The sequence below is a fragment of the Centruroides sculpturatus genome, unplaced genomic scaffold (assembly GCF_000671375.1).
Source record: "Centruroides sculpturatus isolate CEXI.00-Female unplaced genomic scaffold, Cexi_2.0 scaffold163, whole genome shotgun sequence".
Classification (NCBI taxonomy): Eukaryota; Metazoa; Arthropoda; class Arachnida; order Scorpiones; family Buthidae; genus Centruroides; species Centruroides sculpturatus.
The window spans coordinates 672,711-694,945 of record NW_019384360.1 but is presented as its reverse complement, the minus strand read 5'-3'; the positions used below and the strand labels follow the sequence as shown (position 1 = coordinate 694,945).

At 25.6% G+C, this 22,235-nt stretch overlaps 1 protein-coding gene across 1 annotated transcript; it reads left to right on the top strand.

The window, feature by feature from the left end:
* The first annotated feature begins 1,068 nt into the window (after positions 1-1,068).
* LOC111640589 (coiled-coil domain-containing protein AGAP005037-like) lies at positions 1,069-20,258 on the top strand. Its single transcript, XM_023386618.1, has 2 exons — positions 1,069-1,535; positions 19,807-20,258. The coding sequence occupies exons 1-2, from the start codon at positions 1,296-1,298 to the stop codon at positions 20,080-20,082; spliced, it is 516 nt and encodes a 171-aa protein (XP_023242386.1). The 5' UTR covers positions 1,069-1,295; the 3' UTR covers positions 20,083-20,258.
* Positions 20,259-22,235: the final 1,977 nt, after the last annotated feature.

The window sequence follows — 22,235 nt, the reverse complement described above, 5'->3', positions numbered from 1 at the left end:
AAAATTATTAAGTGATTGATAACAAGATTACATTATAAATTCTACATCTTTATAAGTAATTACTGTCATAAATTTTAAGCAATAACGTTGTATGAGAATAGAATTTTAAAATCCCTTTAAATTGAAAGTATAAATATTTTATTTTTGGATTTTATTTTATTCGCTGATATATATTTGTTGTCATTATTTTATAGTTACTGTCACTACGTAACTAACGATATCATTCATATTTTGTATTGTTTTTTCCGGATATTGTATACAGTTTTTTTTACTATCTTTCTTTATCAATATTAATTTTTGTTATCTAATTTATAATTCACAGAATTGATCGATCTCTGAATCTGAATAAAAAAATAAGTTCAGTTACTTCGTTTGTAAAAAGTATTTGATTTATGAATCTATTTTATTTCATTAAAGCAGTTTCATTTGTAGATGTGAAAGAGCTCAAATTAGACATTCGTGCAACGAGCAATTCATCTTTCCTCCTTATAGACTACTGATTTGGAGTATCTTCTGGAATTACTTGTGTAATTCTTTTATGTGTCTGAACAATTTCACACTACATATTATACGTTTGATTTACAAAATGAAATTTATATATATTATTTTGCTGCAGAATAGAAAATTGGCACCACGCCCAGTGTTGAAGTACAAAGACTTGATATTCTTTGTTTTTTATTCATTTTCTATCATCTTTAAAAAATTATATAAATGAATTTAATATTAAATTTTAAATCTACACAGTTTTTTAAGCTATATAAATAATTTAAAAAGTAGTATGCATTGCAGCAAAGATAAATAGATGTTTGAAACTTTAGTTAAGTGTTTTTCCAAAGAAGTTTTATGGAAATTTAATTATTCTATTAAATATGGCGTATAATCCGAATTAGTGACATAATTCTCAATGTAACATAATGAGTTTAGTCATTTAAAAGAGCGAGATGATGATCAATATTTAATTTATAAATGAATTCTTGGGCAAATGAAGTGAGTAGGACGGAGTTAATAAAGGAGTAATTAAAGAGCGTGCTACCACAATTAGTTTTTGAAATCGTTATGAGAATAATTCTTTATTTGAAGAACCGCGATAGCATTAGATTAATTGCTAATTGGCCATCTTGCGTATATAAGATAAGGTGAGAAAATAAACAATTTTTGACTAAGTCTTTCTCGGTGTAGTTGCACGTTACCATGGATACGACTATTGCTGCCGCAGTGAAGTAAGCGCCCTCTACACTCAGATGGCACGAGGCTTAACACATTGATACTATCAAGAGCGATTTAAGGTGGAAGTCATGTTTCGAGCCATCGTCCACTTTCGCGACCAAGGATCGTCTTCCAGACACAATTCGCCTTCCCTTTCCTCTAACGCTAGTAGTAGCTCGTCGTCATCTACTGACACGTCCTGTTCTCCCGCTCGTCATTCTCGACGTAAAAAGTCTTTGCTTTACCAGGTTTTAATGTCACCTTTGCGCAAGAAGACAGCCTCACGTGCCCAGTCGCCTCCCCGAATTACACCAGCGATTATGGACGCGGTAGGTACTGTACATGAACGTTCTTTTAATCGGGTAACGAGGAAAAGCCGAATCTTCTTCCACAAACTTTTCGCATTTTTTTCCTCCTTCTTCCGGTCGGCGGCACAAGTTTTTCAATAAGTTTAAATTACAAAAAAGTTTCCAACTTTTATTTTGCACACGTTTGATATCAATGAAAAAGTAATTTATCATTTAATAAAGTTTTCATTTTTAAAAACTTTTGCAAATACTTGATAAATACAGTATTTTGACTGAAATGAAATTTTTAACAATATGAATAACTTGTAGATATACGTAAAGTAACTCAACAACAACTTGAACCTATGCGACCGTTATTTTTTATGGTTTAAAGGAGCTTCGTAACAATGATAAAATTATGTTTGTTCTCGTTTTCTTTCTTAAGAAGACGGGAAAACTTTAAAATTTCAAATGGAACCCTAGAGAAAAGTGTACGTTTTGGATTCTACGGTAAAAGACAAGACACTCATTTCGTGGGTAGGCTATACAGTAGAACCATGGGCATCTAACTGTGAAATCGTAATTTTCAGAAACGAGACTTGAAAAAATGGACCGACCGAAAATAGCAAAGTTTTGGTGGGCAATTGCCTACTAAAAATTTGCTATTTTATGTAATCACTTGGAATTTTATATATCTGCTTACGATCCGAAATAGAATGGTACTACTGTGTTTAATAGGAATACTCTATTATTGATAAACTGAAAAATTTAATTAGTCGCTTATGATTCTATACCCACGATTTAAGACATATTAATTAATAACATGCTTCTATTAAAAGTTACGAATAGTTGAAGATTTGAGTTGATTCAAATTGTTGAGTCTTCCCCTCCTATATAAGAAGTCTCATAAAATCGGAAGAGAAATGTGTGGTTTTAGCGAGAAACTGCTTCACCACATTTTCTCATGAGATACGCGTACTTTTTTAAACCAGGAATTCGGTAACACATTGATGGGTCGTGGAGGACTCGTTCGATCCGATCTCGCACTTCTCGAGTACTTTCTTTGGGAATATGTCAAGGAAAAAGTGTGATGTTCCTACCACCTACTGCTAGAGATCACTTGAAGCTGAATACGCAAAGTCTTTACTACATTAGCCATCCAAATATTGTGCATAGTTGGAGGATTGTAAAAATAATAAATGTTTAGGAAAAATGAAAGAACGTCAACGTCGACAATTTGAACATTTAATAAACTAAACAGATGAGAATGCAATAATTATGCTATATTTTAGTTAAATCTGGTATGTAACTTTTAATAGACGCATGTTATAAAAATACTTTAAATGAAAGCTTCTTGTCTTTTCCATGGAATCCAAAGACTTACACTTCTCTGATGTGTTCCGTATCAAATTTTAACGTTGTCCCTCCTATCTCCCTATGAAAGAAGGATAGAAGCGACATAATTTTTATCATTATTTATTCCTTTAAAATCATTAAAAAAAATTAAAAAAGACGGTTCGCATCGGTAATCTCGAGTGGTTTTTATGTGGAAAACTTTGCATATACTATACAGTACTTGTAAAAGCCGAATTTCAAATAATCTGGAATATATTTTATAATAATTTGATTATTAATTATAGAATTTAAAGCTAATAAAATTTCTCTATACTTATTTTATCTAGTTTAAAACAAAATTTTACAAATCACATGTAATTTTTAAATACAGTATCTCCAATTCCACAAAACTGTAGTGTATACTACGTAAGTTTAGCTGAATCTTATAAAAAAAATGCATCATGATTTTTTAAGATATTAATTTTCTTTAGCGTTTATAAAATTTACTAGGTAATTTTATCTCAATTTCAAAATTATTCATTCTATTTTGCATAATTTCCTCTTGAAATGCAAATGAATTCAATTTTTTTTTTTTTTTTATAATATAAATTCATCTATTTTTAAAAATNAATTTGTCTTTAAAGATGCTTAAGTCAAATTAAATAACAAAAATTTATTATATATAATATAATATTATATAATATACAATATTACATCGCATTTGTAGGCATTTTTATGCATGAAATACAGCTAAAAAGGTAAAAAAGACTTTATTTTCGGGGTCGGGAACGGATTAGTTAGAAAGTTATTTGCAGTTGAAGTGAAGTAAAATGTGCTTGGGTCAATTTCGATTCAAATAGTACGCAAGTAATATATGTCATTAAAATATTATATATATATATATATATGTGTGTGTTTTTAAAAAAATTTAAATCAAGATATATAAAGATTATTGCTATAAACAAAAGGTCATGATGTGTGATTTATACAGAATAATTTATAATAAAATAAATAAAAATTTCAAATTTATTTCGGTCAAAATGGACGCAAACAGCCTACAATGGTTAAACCGTTATAATTACCTTATTAATATATTACATAAATGAAGTCTATACGCAAAATAAGAAAAATTATTTAACATAAACTTCCACAAATGAAAATTGTACAATCCACGCGGAATTTTCATTACGGAAATGAAAACGATTAAAATCGTAGTTGTAATTACAAATTAATATGAATAATGAATTAAAAACAAACTTAAAAATCAAAAATGTAAAAACTGAAATTTGTTTAACGTGTTTTTTCATTGTCTTTCTAATTCTCGTGGGAAATTGTGAAAGAAGATATGAAATTCCTATAAAGAAAAATTTGTGAGGAATATTACTTATTAGATTTGCCGTAGTGTTTTGTTACTCTGCTAATAAGACGCTAATTGAATCTCAATTGAAAATTTAAATTTAAACTTTATTTAACAAATTAAACTTATTGAGCAGAGCCTATTTTTTACACGATATTTTATTGTTCAAGAGTTATTGAAAATCTCGCTTATAAAAATTGCGTGTGCATCTAACACTACAGCGATATCGATTTTTTACGTTACTTGTTTTATTTTTTTAATATACATTTCATTTTTATGTGTTTAACTCGAAATATGTTTTAATTTTTTAAAATCATTTATTTGAGGATATTGAAATGACTACACATTAAACTTAAAGTGCAAATATTTCAGATCATTTTGAAAAATCCGTTCATCGTACGTTGCGCAGGAACAGGACTTTGCACGATTCGATTTTATTACAACTGTAAATGTAGAGAAAGCTTCACAATAACGTTCTATGTTGACAAAGCTGACCATTTTCAAAATTCGATAAGTACAGTTGTAGTGATCGAAGAAGAATATGGGTATCATTTTGTTAATACTCGTCGTAGAACACGACTTCTTTGATAATGGAGAATGCCTTTGATATCTTTCTTATTACTTTTATGCGAGATAACTAAAATTCAATTAAAGAAATATTTATTCTTATAATTTTATTAAGAAAATTTTTGTCATTTTGTGATTAATATTATTTCAATAAATACTAAAAGATGTCTAACCGACTGGTTTTTGTATATTATGCTAATACTTATAAATAAATAATTCGTTTTGATTTTATTATAATTCTAAAAATTTTGATAAAAATGACTAAAGTTAATCTTGAAATAATACAATCTCGAAATTGCAAAAACTCTCCACTTTTGACAGATTGTATTCGTTATCTATGTAACAAAAGGGGACGGTTTTTTCCAATTTAAATCCATTTACTCGTCTATAATATCTTTGTAATAATGACTTATCATCTGTTATTCTAAGATATTTCTTGTTTTTTTACTGGTCGTGAATTGTTATTTTTTTTAATGAAATTATTTTTTGAAGCTTAAGTTTTTTTCGTAAGGATTCCAATTATGCAGAGATTTATATATATATTATTATATGCGATATTTATTTTTATTTGCTTTAGCAACTATCTCAATAATTTATCGAAAAAAAATAATGTTTGTGTTGTAAGTTATTTATTTTTCAATTTATTCGAATATGTAAACAGTTTTTTTCAAACATTGATTTATTGCATTTTGATGCTTTATAAAATAAGTTTGGATAAATTAAATCATTTTTCGACATGAAATATTTTTACAAACAAAAAAGAAATCCGTTTTATAACAAATATTAATTGCAGTATTTCAAACGAAAAAATAAATAAATAAATAACAATCTCTTATCATGCTTTAAGTCTGCAGGAAGAAACTCCTAATTAACCTGAACGAAAATCATTTACAATTGTGTTTTGTTCAGGTTCTATCTGTAATTTGGATTCTAGTCCCTTTACGTTGCAACACAGAAAAGAAGTTAATCCCACAGGGTGTAGTAAAAATGACTTTAAGACCATTCTTCTTCTAGCTGCATTAAAGCAATTCGAAATCTATAGGAGTTCCATTATTTTTCAAAACATCAGAAATGAACTAACCAGATTTAGATACTACTACAGTTTTTTCCAAAATAAATGTTTAATGCATTATATTAAATTTGAATTTTGATATTGCGAATTGAATACAAATTGCCATTCTCTATACAGATTTGAGAAGTTTCAGAATACGAAAACTTGAATATAAAATATATATTTTTTAATATGTATTCTGAAGCTGTATACATACTAAAAATATATGANATATTCTAATTTAATCAACCGATACATTATTATCTTACAAAGATATCTCAATTCATTCAAAGTTTCTTGCATGAAAATTTTCTCATAAGATTAAATATATAAGTAAAATCCATATTAATTATATAAACTTTGTTGGAAAGTATTTGGCAGAATCTAAAAAGGTGGCGGTAATATTGATTTCTGATATTTCGATTCACATCTGTCTTTTAGTTTGGTGAAGATAACAAATTCATCTCAACAAATTAAATAAAATGTCAGGAGTAAGGTTAGATTTTTACTTTCTGTCTTCATAATTTGATTGAAGTTATCTTTGATTTTATTCTAGGGTGGAAAATAACACCACATCTATCGAATGCCATTAAAAATAAAATGAAAAACTATCAGTTTTGGTTTGAAGGATATCTATTAATTGATTACCTAACATTTATTAAATGTGATCGTTGTTATGTATTTACCGCTTTTAGATTATCGTTGTCATATATTCAAATTTATGTTTATTGCAAACTGTTAATTTGCAATAAATTAACAGTTTGCAATAAATATAAATTTGCAAATTGCAAATACTTCTAAAGAACAATTTGAACTATGCACTATTCATTTTCTTTAAAAATATGAATAATTCATAAGCAAATTTTCAGGCAGAATAGCTTTTAGTAAACTAAAATATGTCTATTGTTAGATTTAAGGATAATTAGGAGAGATTTTCTAAAAAGTTCAGTTATAAGAAAATATCCAAAACATTTTTGGATGATTTTCAAGAATTTTTTAGAAAGTTTCTATTCTTTTCCAAGTTTTCTACTATCATGAAAGGTGAAACTTTTATTATTGAAATTGCAAAATGCACAGAAATTTAATATATGTTCTGTATAACTTACAGTGAATATACAATTGACATTTATTAAAAGTATAAGTGAAAATTGAAGGTTTTGTTTGTGATCTGTTTCTTGATTTTAAAGTAAGTTGCTTTTGAGGCTACGGTCTTGAAATTTTCAAGCTGATTTTTAAAAATTCAGATTTTTCTAAAAATTTTGTGAAAGTTCCCTAATTCATGAGAATTTCTGCTGAATTCATTTATAACCACTGGAGCTAAGATTTAAACCCCTTGTATAATTCATTTCGATGCTTGTTTCGAAACAATAATTATTTTATTATTTTATTGCGACTTAAATTTTTGAATCCGTTTGAGATTTATTTCGTTTAAAAGCTTGAAACTTAAAAATAGACCGTTTTTTTAGTAATGCAATCGTAATATATTTAATTCGAAAGAAGCTAAATGTATATAGAATATTATTATAAAATATTTAGAGTATTCGACAGACTGTTGAGAGATTCAGTTCTTATTCGGGACTGATTGTTTTCTCTTATCCTAGTGTCGATGGACATATATTGTTTGTATATAATAACTTACACAGATTAGTTATTTATATTTTCCTGATTTTTAGTTATTAGTCCTTTTTCTGTGATTCAAATATAAATATTAGGTATGTGCGTTGTTATATCTGTGCAAGATCATATGAGCTATATGACAATCTCAATTTTGTCCATTATGATCTTGATTCGCAATGGGATTCAATAGCATGAGCAAAAAATGGGATACGAATACCGTGTCCAATCTAATTACTGACGAAAAATTACGAAGTCCTGACGGATTCACATCACACTTTCATTTATCAGCGGATCAATATTATACCATGCCAAATCAGTGCCATGACTTTATCAGTTGCCAAAATATATATATGCTACATAAAATTAGCATAAACAATAAACTTAAACGAAAATTATTAAATATATCCACAAACAGAAGACAAAACAAATTTATCGACTTTTCGCATACAGGAATACAAAATCTTATAGTGGAGTACACCTTTTTCTTTGAGTTGTCTTTTGTTAGAGAATATTTTAAAGGAAATTTTATCAAGGTTTACTGTTTATAATAATCGCAATTTTAAAACTGTGCGGTTTCCAGAAAGATGTTTTAAACAATTTTACGTATTGCGGAGAACAATAAAGACAAAGGTCGACACTGTCGTGTATCGATGATGTGAAAACGACGAATTCAAATACGCTAAGTTTATGTTGTTTGTGAATATTTGAAAGCTGTATAAGTATTTATTTTACACATAATTAAAAAATGTACGTATTTGAATTTAAAGAATGATCAAAATCGGAATAAACTATGTATATGTTAATAAGTTGTACAGTACAGTATATCTGTATTATCGTTTATTTTTAAATTTTTTAATACTCTATTTAATTAAAATATTCATTAAATTTTAATAAGATTATTTGTTAATATGAAACTTTTCCAGTTAAAACATTTCCTTTAATTACTATGATTAAAATTTTAATGATTTTTACAGTTAATTTTCTAATAAAATATTTTAGTTAATAATCTATGTAGTTATATTTATTCTTTATAATTAATCGAACACGACACGAAAGTTTTCTTCTTATTTTAGATTGTAAATTCTAATTTCGATGGTAATTTTGTCATTGTACTTCATTTTCACATGTTCTGCTGATTCATGAATTAATTTAGCTGCTTTATCAATATTATGTAAATTGGTGAATAATAATATTGCAAAGTTTTATCGAAAATATTAAAAGCCATAGTTTTATCGAAAAATTTAAAGTCATATTTAAATACTTGAAATATTTTCCCAAATTCTTGCTCATAAAAGAATTTTTAAAATCTCCAGTTTAAAATTTCGTCATTTTTATTGGGTTATATTTNAAGCTAATTGAAATTAATTATTGAATTTTAAAAACATTTCGATAAATAGACGCTTAAAATTTTATTTTTTATTTATGAGAAAATAATTTGGATGCAACCTAAAGTGTAAATTTAGATATAAAGTTTCACACAATTAGCATTAATTGTAATGCTAAATGAACAAAAATTCATTTAAAATAACTTAAAATGTTAAGAATATTTTGAAATTATTTAAAAAAAATTGGATTTAGAAGATTTTGAATGATGCATTAAATTCATTAGATTGTTAAACGATTGGAATTTCAAGATGCTAATTTTCATTTTCTACGTTTTGTATTGCTTACTGATGAGAATCGAGATTATTTTAATTTTATTAGCAGATTTTCGAGTTGTGTTGTATAGAATAGCAGATTTAAAATATTTCAAAATTAATTAAATCGTGTATGGAAAATATCAAAGTGTACTACATCAATCAAAATCTCGTGATAGATTATTTTCAAGAAAACAATAGTTTAAATAAGTTAAATAAATTTATTGCAATTTTAATTTTACTTAAATATTCAACATACCGTCAAAACATACAAATATTCAATATTATACCGTCGTGTTTATTTCTTGTCATTTACTTTTTTATTTTTGTCATTAGTAAATTCTAAATCCGTATATTATAGTTATAAATTATTAGTTCTTCATACATACGTATAGACTGTTGTTTTTCTGATTTAATTGATGGGTTGATTGATCGATAGCATTTTCCAATTAGTTCTTCTCAAAAGTTTCTTTTATCCGATAAGTTAAAACGTTATTTCCTTTGCCAAACTATCATATCACCGACATTAAAAATAATAATAATAATAATAATTTTCTGTTAATAATAATCTTTATTTTGAAACAAATTTTTTAATAAAATTCGAAAGTTAGAAATAATTTCGAAAAAATTCTTGCTAAAGTATGAAAACACTTCAAGACGTTTAATATTTAATTAACTATAAAATGTAAGGATTATAACATGTTTTATATGCTTAAAGTATGACAACATACTAAAAGTTATATTTAAAATAAATTATTCAATTATTTATTTTAAATAAAACTTATTTTATATTATTTTTAATAATTTAGGCCTATAAGTATTACTCAAATAATATTATTATTATAAAAGTTTAGAAATAGTTATGAAGATTATATAATTAATAATAATGTCCGAACTACAAGTTACGAGTAATGAAAATGAATGTTGTTTAAATTATTTAGTTTAAAAAGTTTAATTCAGAATAACCTTATCTTAATAATTTAAATTATATTTTTAAAATTATAGATTATTAAAAATTTTAATATTAAATATTATTTTTAGAATGTCAAGAAGAGCAAAAAAGGATANATTTAATAATAATAATACAAGTTTTAATTGAAGTTGTTGAAATTAATGAAAAAATAATGAATGACTTTTTTCTTTTTTCAACAGAAATATTGAATGTGTCTTTGTATACAAATTATTCACTAGAATGGTTTAATTTGTAACAAATTTTACTAATATCAATACTTTAAAATTACAATTCCATTTAATGAAATCTGTGATGTATGGACTCATGTAATTGTTTGTATGTAGTATTTGATATTGAATACACAATTCCCAAATTTGAAATATTTGTAAAAGTATATTTCTTTTAAGTCATAAATCATTGAAAGTTAGAAATATTTTAAAATTTATTTATTGTTATAAACAATAAAATTCGAATGACTAGAGAAATATTGTTTTTATAAATTCATTTTACTAAAATAAAAGTATTTTATTGATTTTTTTTCTTTCAAAGAATTTCTTTGTAAAAATCGAAATATATAGACTAACATCTAACATTTTTTTTATTTTTCTCAAACGAGTTTTTTTTTAAATTTGAAAAGAAATTTGTTATAATATTGAATTTAGTATCCTCATACGTGAAGCCCAAATTAAAATGCATATACCAGTATCTTTCACTTTTTTTTGTTTCTTTCCTCATTTCACATATTTCAGTTCATTCAATGTGAAGTTTTGGAATGACAGTTTTATATATCATTACCTGACAGTTATATATCAATTTTTCTTTTTATTTGGAAGATAAATTTGTCAACTTTCCGATATCCTGTTTGTCGATAAATTACAACATATGATATCACAAAAATTAAACTTAAAAAAATGTTTACGCATATAATAAGCCCCTGAAAAAACAGCACCATCTGGACTCAGTTGGTACAACTTTTTTAAACTTTTCTTTATTTTAAACTTTTTATAAAGTAATAAATATTTCAATAATGAGTGATGTGAAAACTGAATAAGAAAGAAGACAGACTGTTGAGAGATTCAGTTCTTATTCGGGACTGATTGTTTTCTCTTATCCTAGTGTCGATGGACATATATTGTTTGTATATAATAACTTACACAGATTAGTTATTTATATTTTCCTGATTTTTAGTTATTAGTCCTTTTTCTGTGATTCAAATATAAATATTAGGTATGTGCGTTGTTATATCTGTGCAAGATCATATGAGCTATATGACAATCTCAATTTTGTCCATTATGATCTTGATTCGCAATGGGATTCAATAGCATGAGCAAAAAATGGGATACGAATACCGTGTCCAATCTAATTACTGACGAAAAATTACGAAGTCCTGACGGATTCACATCACACTTTCATTTATCAGCGGATCAATATTATACCATGCCAAATCAGTGCCATGACTTTATCAGTTGCCAAAATATATATATGCTACATAAAATTAGCATAAACAATAAACTTAAACGAAAATTATTAAATATATCCACAAACAGAAGACAAAACAAATTTATCGACTTTTCGCATACAGGAATACAAAATCTTATAGTGGAGTACACCTTTTTCTTTGAGTTGTCTTTTGTTAGAGAATATTTTAAAGGAAATTTTATCAAGGTTTACTGTTTATAATAATCGCAATTTTAAAACTGTGCGGTTTCCAGAAAGATGTTTTAAACAATTTNATTGTTTTAAGCTTCGATAACCTTGAAATATTTAACGAAATGTTTTGATTGCATTATAGTATTTTATTGTTGTTATTGCTGCTAATATTATTAAAGTAAAATGTCCATTTTCAAGTTATGGATTGAAAACTGTTTCTACATAATAATAAAGAACATTTGAAGAGGTGACACGCTAAAAAAGGTTACTATATAAGTTATCCATTTTTAAAAACACCCCATGTTTTGCTATGGAGCTTATGGAGCCTTACTAAGCGTAGTACTTTCTGAGGTATGATACGGCCAAAACAATTAATTTCTCTGATGTTTTTATTACTGTATACATTTTTAATTCATGCAAATAAAGTTAAATCCAAGCAACACTCCGTGCACCGTGTATATAACTTGTTTTGTGTGTCAGCGCTTCTTTCATCATGTCATACGGCTCAAACGTTGTTTTGACTTAGAACTCTTTGACTTCTACACTTGCCACTATAATTGCGATAAAACTAATTAATACACGTGACGAAATATATTTAATATTGCTTTCTTTAAGGATCTTTAATACGCAACATAAATTCCACTCGTCTGGCAACATTAAAGATATGTGGCTTGATGAATTCAAGAAAACGCCATTTTGATTTTTTTTTTTCTTTTAAGTGCCGTCTTTTTAAAAGTTTATTCTAATATAGTTAAATCCTTAATAAAATCGAATAATGAAAGGAAAATATTGATTTATGATAATTCACATGAATCTAAAGAATGTAATTTGATTGATACAATTATACCGATAAAACATTGAATTCGTTTTAAAATAAAATGAACAATTATCTGTGAAAACAATATTATTAATTACTTTCTTTCATATTTTACATTTAGTGAACAAGTTTGATTCATAAACCAAATCATAACTAACATTAATAACTACAACCAATGAGGTTACGGTTACCAATTGTACTGTATATTAGTACAGTACAGTAGTTTGATTTAATTATTTTCTCCTGAAGACAAGAGAATTTGAGTAAAGATAAGCAAGATTAACAAGAGTAAAAACTAGAATAAAACTCTCTCAATATCAAAAGGAGATATATAGTATATTTTAGTCATTTTTATGTAGATTAATCCATAATGTTCAATTGAATCCCAGAACTATTATAATTTTAATTCAAGTTGAAGACACGAAGTCTTGTTGAGAGCATTCTAAAAAATAAAAAAATAAGACTCGTTATAAAATCGATTCATAATAATAATCTCACATGTAACACTGAACGATATGTTATGTATATTCTCTTTTCGATCAAATTGTCATTCAGTATAGAATTTTTACCAAGAGGATTCAGGTTCGAATCCGACGCATTGGCTGTTCGTCATCCTTTATCACTGCAAGTCATCGAAGCATGGATGAAATTTTGCCCACTATAGATTAATGGTCAAAATTGAGGTCAGCGATATAGTTTATCTATTAAATACCTCGCTTAATAAACCCAATGCAGTTTTCTCCTTTAATAAAATATTAGAAAATATATGTAGGCTATATAATTAATATATTTGCGAAATTTTGTTATGGATGGCAGAGCATTTTGAGAACATTTCCAGAAAAATATTAAGCCTGTTTAACGGGGTTTTTTTTCATTAATAGGAAAAAAATAGTTAGACGACTGTATATATATACAAAACTTTTAAATATAGTTTACTATTATTAAATTTATATGTATTTTGTTATTAGTATTAACGAAAATCCTTTGACAATAAAATTTTTTATTAGTAGTTTAAGCATTTATATTATATTATATATATACATTTTGTTTTAAATATATTATTAAAACTTTCTAATTCTGATTTTTCAAATGTATTTATATCTAAATGACGACTTGAATAAATATGCTGCGTCTTTTATTTCAAATATTTCTGTACATTTTAATTATCATAAAATTATTTTTTAAATTTATTGTACTAACTAATCTTAAATATAGTTATACTGAGTCTAATGAATTAAATTTTTAAATAATTTCTTTTTATTTCAGTAATTATTTTAGATCTAATAGTATTAAACAGAGCTTAAAAGTGTAAAATAGCATTTTAAACGTGAAAGATATATATATGAATGTTTCTTTATCCTATTTCAATTGCACTTAATTTGATTATGTTAACAAAACTATTAATGCTTGATTAATTAAATTACTAAATTAATTTTATTCAAAGGATCCAGTAAGAATGATCGATTAATTTCGATAAATGATTTCTTTGATATTTTTGATGGTGTGCTAATTTACCGAATTGAAAAAGATATATCTACTTGAGTACTGTATATATTAATTAAAATTAAAATAAAGAATGGCTTATAAATTTTATAGTAACTTTTCAATTTAATATTTCAAAAAAATTTTTGGAATGTTGTCTATAATTCAGTAAGAATCAAAAGAAATTATTCCAATTCAGGCGATGAAAAACCATATGAAATCATTAAATATTCGATAAATTTAGATAATTACGACGTTAAAAAAATAATATATTTTTAGAAATAGATTAAAGTTATTGTCTCTTGTTATTTACGTTTCTTTTCCTATCATTTTGATAGATGAAAAAAATCATAAATTAAAGTAGCAAATATTAATAGAGTACAGTGTTTAAACATATCGAAAGAAGTAATTACATTAATATATGCTTGTTTTAGACACAAAATTAGAATTGTGGTTACTGTTAATTTATTTTAAAATTATAAGTATGATCGTTATTTTATAAATTTGTTTTTAAAATTAATAAAATTACAATTTTTAAAATATTTATAGTGTTTTAATGCATAAATCAATTTATTAAACTTTTATGTAATTAAATTGAAATTTATTACGAGCTACTTGAATTATATAAAATAAAATTTATTTATAATTTCTCAAAATTTAAAAATCGTGGATACTATATTATTCATCATTTGAAATAAATTTCTAAATTAAAATAGATTTTTTTTTTAACCTGTTAAACATCAGTTTGACAATTTTTAGTATATAAGATCTTATAAAATTTTTTAGTGTTAAATGTAAAATATATATTATTTTGTTCTTATTTAAATGTTATGTAAATCATCGAATGATCAAACTGAAAATAAAACATACACTTTTTTTTCAAATTTAGATTTATTATTTTATTGACATCGACTGTTCATAAATAATTTGCAGCTAAAACCAGCCGAATGGCCAAGGATAACAGGAATTTTTACGGGTATATCATGTCCGGTCTTTAATTATCTGGTCGCCCATTATAACTAAAAATGCAATATATATATATATATATTGCATTTTTAGTTCTATATATATATATTAATATTAATATATAATATATATATATATTAAAATATGTAGCAATAATGTGAAGAATTAAAAATAGTTCTTATGTATATTGTAAATTGTTTGATATGATAGATTTATTGCTTTTAAGAGTTATATGGAATTATTGTTATTGCGATCTTAAAAAGTTTTTTTATTTTCTCTATTTGAACACATTGTCCTTCATATATGAATCGCGTTAACATATTTATATAATAATGAGTTTTTTTTAATTAGAAAGTTTTTCTTTATTCTTATACTCATTATACTTACTCATTACATTGATCACAATGGTTTCAGAGATATGATCATAAAGATATCTCTTATCTGCTTCTGCATTAACTTTCTTTTGTAAGAAACTGTCCATTACATTTATTTTAGGTCCTTAACTATCTTGATAAATTAGCTCTATTGTTGTATGTTTTGATCATTTGTTATTATTACATTGAAAAAATACTCCATTTTCATTTCTTATTGATAAATCTCACTCATTAATTTAATATATAATTTTAGTTATAAACGAGAGTCAATTTTTGCAAAATATATAAGATTGAAATTTAATTGAAATATTTTTAGTCAAAAGATACAATATTAGTTGTTAGGCTATTATTAGCCCTTTCTTATTTAATTGTTACTATTGGATTGCTATTAATTTATTCAGACGTATCTTTCGCTGAATATTTTTTATAATTCAAATTTGATTTATGAATTCAGTAAGAACTAACGTTATAAGAAACAAATTGTACATTATAGAGTGAATAGTGGAAGTCACCTAGCACCGAGACTGAAAAGCCCATTGTGCCGGGCCAACCGAAAGCTGAGGGGTGGGGACAGACCTATCGTGCACCCGCCCATTAAAGATCCTCGGATTTTTCAATCGCATTCAGTAGCTATTACACTATAGAATTCCGAGAAGAGTGAACAAAGGCTTTAAAATAATTTTTTTTAAATTTGAAATATTAGAAATTAATTATTTAATGAATTTATTGTTTAAATTGTATTCTGTAACAAAACTTGACGACAGGCTTACGCTGGTTTAAATTGAATGTTATAAAATGAATATGTTGCTAAGATAATAATATTTATCAATAGCTTTTGGGGAATTCTGGTCAAGATGTTAATAATTATATTTGATCATGAAGTCATTTCTGCTACTTCTTAATTATTCGCGTAAATTAAGTTAGTAAGAAAAATGGCCTATTCGTTTTCATGGAAAAATATTCCTGCCATTTTAAAAATTTTTCTGTTAGATAATAAACCCACCATTAAAAATAACACAAGATTTTTAATGGCGAGTTTTTAATGCATCCGACATATGGATATTGTGGAAAAGCTGACCATCTTCCCTTAACATGAATTAAATTTTTGGATTAGACTGTATATTACACCTATTGCTTACAATAGGCCATTTTATAAAATTTTTGGATCATAAAATGCGCTGATTCGCAACATTTTACTTTCTATGGTTACGCTTAGCTGATTTTCGGATACGTATTTATTGGCTGAAAATTGGAAAGGTTTATTTTTGCCGAATCAGCCCAGAATTTTATATGAAGCATCTTACTTTCAAATCATCTGTATCAAAAGTGATAATATGACCGAAATACTTGTTTATTTTATCCACTTCTGGGATTTATATAGGTGTACACAAAGCTTTAGTTAATTACTCTAATGAGTTAAGAAATTTTGCACTATGAATTTTACAATAAATTAAATCACGTAAAAAAAGTTGAAAATCGCACATATATTTGTTAAACTGAAAAATATTACTATAATATTTGTAATTAAAACAAATCAGATAAACATTCGAGACAACGAAATTTATAAAATTTGTGTAACTCGCTTCATTGCATTAGATTTTTTTCTTTGAGACATTATCAAGCTTGAGCTTTATGGCTGTTTCAGTTTTGCATATTACGCTCAAGAAGGATTATGGCTGAAATTGTCCCTTATGGATGACTAATGAGATGGTTACCAAGGATCGTTTGCGGCGCGATGTTCTCCTGCCACGCATCTTTGGCAAGAAAACAAAATTATCTGCTATATACAAAGTATAATCATAATTGTAATTATTTAAAATATTTCTGTATAAATGTGAGTATTTATATAATATAAGCATTTGAATTTATGTATAACATGGCATTTATTTATAAGTATAAAAGTTAATATTACATTAAGTTAATTTATAGAAACTAGGAATGCTTATAGGGACTAAATCTACATTTCGTAATGATCAGAATAATCTGAAAGTGATAATTTCTAAACGTTTATATAAAATTGAAAAAAGAAAGAAAGAAAAAGAGAGAGAGAAAAATCGAATGCTGAAAACCGAGTTTTTAGGTAACATGAACGAGAATCTGAAAAATTCTGTGACATCAGCTATAAAAATAAAAGTTATGACGCAATCTTTTCTCTATAGTCTTCATTTCTAGAGATTCCTCAGTAGAGTCAGTGATGGAAAAAGAAACATCTTATTTTTCTCCGTTTTGAGAAACAAATAAATAAATGGGATCTCTTTTATGATTTAATTGGAAAAAATAAAATCTTAAACAATGTTTCATTATTTAAGTAAATTAACGTAATTTGTTTTCGATGTTATTTTTGATAGAACTTTTTTTATTTAATTTTAAACGTAAAAGAAATAAAGTAATTTGTATAGTTTTTAAATTAAATGATCAAAGTCTTCAACTGATCATATTTATCAATAACTTCTTAAACAAGAGCACAAATTTCAGGATGATTCATACTAATTATAATTGTATAATCTTTATCTACAGTAATTGTCTTATATAAATTTAATTTAATTAGGTACAATTCCCCAAAGGGAGTATTACAAATATTAATAATACGAGGTGTATTGTCGATAAACACTCAGTAACAATAATAACTTAGTTAATAATTATTTACAATAAGATTAAGTCTTATATAAATTAGAATTATTTTTTCTATGATCGGCAAGTAGTTGATTCATTAATTTATAAATTTACTGTTACAGAGATAGGAAACCAATTCGAAATATAATTTTTATCAATCTAGCCACAATAGCTGTGCTCATCAATAGATGATGCTAGAGACGGACAAGAACAAATGTTATATTGCAAGATAAATGTGGAGGTAGTCATCAATCACAGAATTTTTTTTTTTATAGCTTTACTTGAGTTGACATATTACATGACCTCGATTAAATTTAGTTTAATCTTGGTCAAAAATCAAAAAAAAAAAAAAATTGCTGAAACGAAGATAGAAATACGAAATTGGAACGTCAGTATAAAGTTAGATAATTTATGTCTTTATCACTCATCCTCATTTGTTTATATAATAAGAAACTAGAAATTCCTAAATATTTAAATATTTTATTTGTTTATTTGGACAGTTTCTGAATTTTTAAATCTCTTTTTTGTTTGATATAATTTATTTTCGGATAAATTATTTCAAACCTGAACGGTCTTAAGAGCTGAAGGCTATACAGATGAGTCTTACGCAGTTTCATTGTTCATTTTTCGACGGCTGCTTCCTCTTTAACATTAAAAGAAACATTTTGTACTGATCTTCAGACACTACTATTTTATCGTTTAAATTTTAAACTATGTTGTTATCTTTCATAGAACCTGAGAAAGTATTTGGCTGCTTTCGAAGGAGTAGTCTGGCTGTATAGCGTCCAAACCAAGTATTCCACTACCGATTATACTCCAGTGCAATTGTATTTATTCATTACGTAATCTAGTGCAATATTTTGTCTACGCTCTGTATAAAGTAAATAAATGTAAATTTCTCTGAAAAAATTCAAAGAATATTTCGGGATTGTTTCCGCAGACATCCGAAAAAATATATAAATGAAACTTCATTCATTCATATTATGTCTATACAGAAAAATGTAGCCTACACTATTCACGCTTTTATCGAATTCATAACATTAATAGGTCACATTAGAAACATTGAATTTATTAAATATTTATATATTTTATTATTCAGAATTCAATGTTATTAATCGTTNTTCTTATATAATATAAAAATTTTCAAAGAATATCAAGTAAACAAAAGGTTGAGAAGCGCTGTTCTGCATCAAAATAGATTGTTGTTCATAAAAATGACAATGAGATCGATAAATATAATTCTGATAACTTAATCACTTCCTTCTGAAGAAGAGAACAAGCTAGAAAATAAGAAATGAATATAAACTATTAGATTAATTGTTATTTATTTTAGTAGATTGGATGATGATGTGGTAAATTATAATTTACTGTCATGAAGATCCGGTTTAAGTTTGAGCCTGATCTAAGTTTTTGTGGTATTTTAGGCTAGAGCTAGGCCCATTTTTCGCAGGTCCATCTATAACAGATAAAGTTTAAACTTGTAATATGCGATACAAATGATACTCACATCACTAATTTAATTGTCTAGCTTTAATTAGATTGATTTTAGATGATTGAAAATGGAAGAGAAATTTTTAAAAACTTTATATTTTTGAATGAAGATAAAATTACAGAAAAGATGATTTAAATATGAAAACAGAATTTAAAAATTGAGTACTTAAGTACAGCATCCGATAAATACTTTTTTAAAATTCATCTAAACATTTACAAACAAAATTTATATAAATATTGTTTGTATAAATTTTAAAAATATATTGAGTTTTCAAAATATGTTTATAATTATTATTAAAACATCGGAATGAAGTTAAAAAAAGGTTTCTTAATTTTATATTGTTATGTTTATAATATTTTTATATCTGATTATTATAAAATAACTTTATAAATCGATTTTTTAGGGTCATTTTGCTCAAAGGAATCCTCAATTCTATCAACCTCCTGCTAGTGTTTATGATGACGATCCTGGAATTATGTCTGAAGTAGAAACATCGGCAACTGGTTTCAGAAGAGGCAATAAAATTCGTTCCACTCTACCTGTTATTCAAACTCCTTCGAAAACTCAGGAACATCCTCTCGGTAAAAATTGGTTTTGTTTATTTTACATAATCAATTATCGAATTAGATACAATGACTTGTTTAAAACATTTTTATTTATTTTGAGATTGTACGTTTAATTAACGATTTGGTTTACATTCGAATTATATGAAAAAATTCGACTTAATTTAATTACAATTATTTGAGCGTTTTTATTATATTATAATTATAAATTACAAAAGATTATCCGTGAATATATCATTTAAACCTCAATTTAAATGAACGCTTTTAAAACATTAATGTTAAAAGATTTATAAATATTTTTATCAGCAAACTGATTCTGTTAACAATTAAATTTTTTATTTTTTCGATAAGATCATTTCTTTTAAAAAATAACATCTAGAATTTAAAAAAATAACTAGGAGTAATGACTTTTATTTTTCTACTGCATTTAAAAATTTAAATTAGAGATGCGTTTATTTTGATTCAGATTATTAAGTACTGTACAGTACTTGTGATTGCCAGTAACAGTGTGATTATTGTAGAAGTAATTTAAGAATTATCGACATCGTTTGCATTCTTTTGTTTCATTTTATTGAGCTTATGTTTCATATTTTCAAGAGATATCTATTCCAAGAATTATTTTAGCATTTTAATTTTAAAATATGTGTTATTAAATTTACAATGTTAATATAATAGTTGACATAGTTATTTAGCAGATGTTTAATTTTCTGCAACGTTTAAATATAATATCAGTTATATAAACGAATATATAAAATATTTAGACCTAACTTACTATAAATAATACACTTGTGTGCAAAACTTGAGCAACAATGTAATTTTTAAGCAGACAGCTATGAAATTGTAGAAAAGGGTTTGCTGCGATCAGTACAATGAACACTCAATTTAGTAGAAAAATTATTCGTAGACAGGAAGAACACATCACAGATGACGTGAGGGCACGCAAAACGTTTGCAATCAGCGCGCGCAGTGCAACACTACAATAAGAAGGCTTTGATTCCATACTGTGTGCGTTTTATTCATTTTTGCACAAGTGTGCTTTCTTCATCCTTTAATTAAGTACAGAATACTGTCTCTGTATTCTGAATTTTATGTCTTTCAGAGTTACGGCGAAAAAAAAATCGTTGCTTAAGATTTGCACATCAGTTGCAAATATCATCTGCCTTTATCGCAATTATATTAATTTTTAATGATTTTCATTTAGAACATTAATATTAAATTTGAATAAACGTGTAGAATATCAAATTATAAATATTTCAGTTGACATTTTTTATTTCTGAAATATTTTTCAGCTTTAAAAATCTCTTAGTCAGTTTTTTTATATGTGCAACTTTATTCACATCGTTAGTTTAACCTAAAACATTAATAAAATATTCACAAATAACTATTTATATTGATTTATGGCTTCGTGTATTAGGAATTGATTGCATAACGATGTCGTTAGATTGGTTTCATGAGAAAGTATTCAATCATTCCTTGAGGCAACCTAACAGTGTGACAAAAGTGATTGTGTCCGAATTGTGAAATCAATATAAAAGGTTATTTTTTATTTCATGTGCTTTTATATTAAGTAAATATATAACTTCCTCAATAAAAAATTGATTATAAAAATTTTTTAAAGTTAAAAGAAATTATTTCATTAACTATAATTTTTTTTAGAAATATAAAAATTTTAATATTGATATTTTAAGAATTAAGTGCTTTACTTGAATTAATATTTAAAATTATAGCATCGTAGAAAATGGTGATGACACAACCTTGAATATTTTATATAACTTGTACTGCGTTTACATAAGTTATATAAACACTTATTTTTTTAAGAGAAAAATTTTCAGTTTATTTTATGCTTGTCTTCTATTTTTTAGTCATATATAGTTTAATTTTAAGTCATTAGCTATTTTATACACTCCTTCATTAATAATTTCGATATGTTACATTTTATAGTTATAGACTGTCTGTATATTTAAATTGTTAGAATCCTGCACATAGTTAATAAATCCGAATAATCATTGTTAAAACTTCAAAATGATTATCTTTCACTTAAAGATTATAGTTTCATTTAAAAGATTTTAAGGATTTTATTTATAAAACATTTAAATAAATTGAAACAACAGTAACGATTCCAATAAAAATTATGGACAAAGTTTAAGAAGAAACTGACATATAATGCAGATATCCCTCTTAATGATATCCAAAATTATTTTTCTTGATATTTAATATCCAAAAACGCAAAAATTTCTTTTAGAAAAGATCAATTCAATCGATGCTGAAA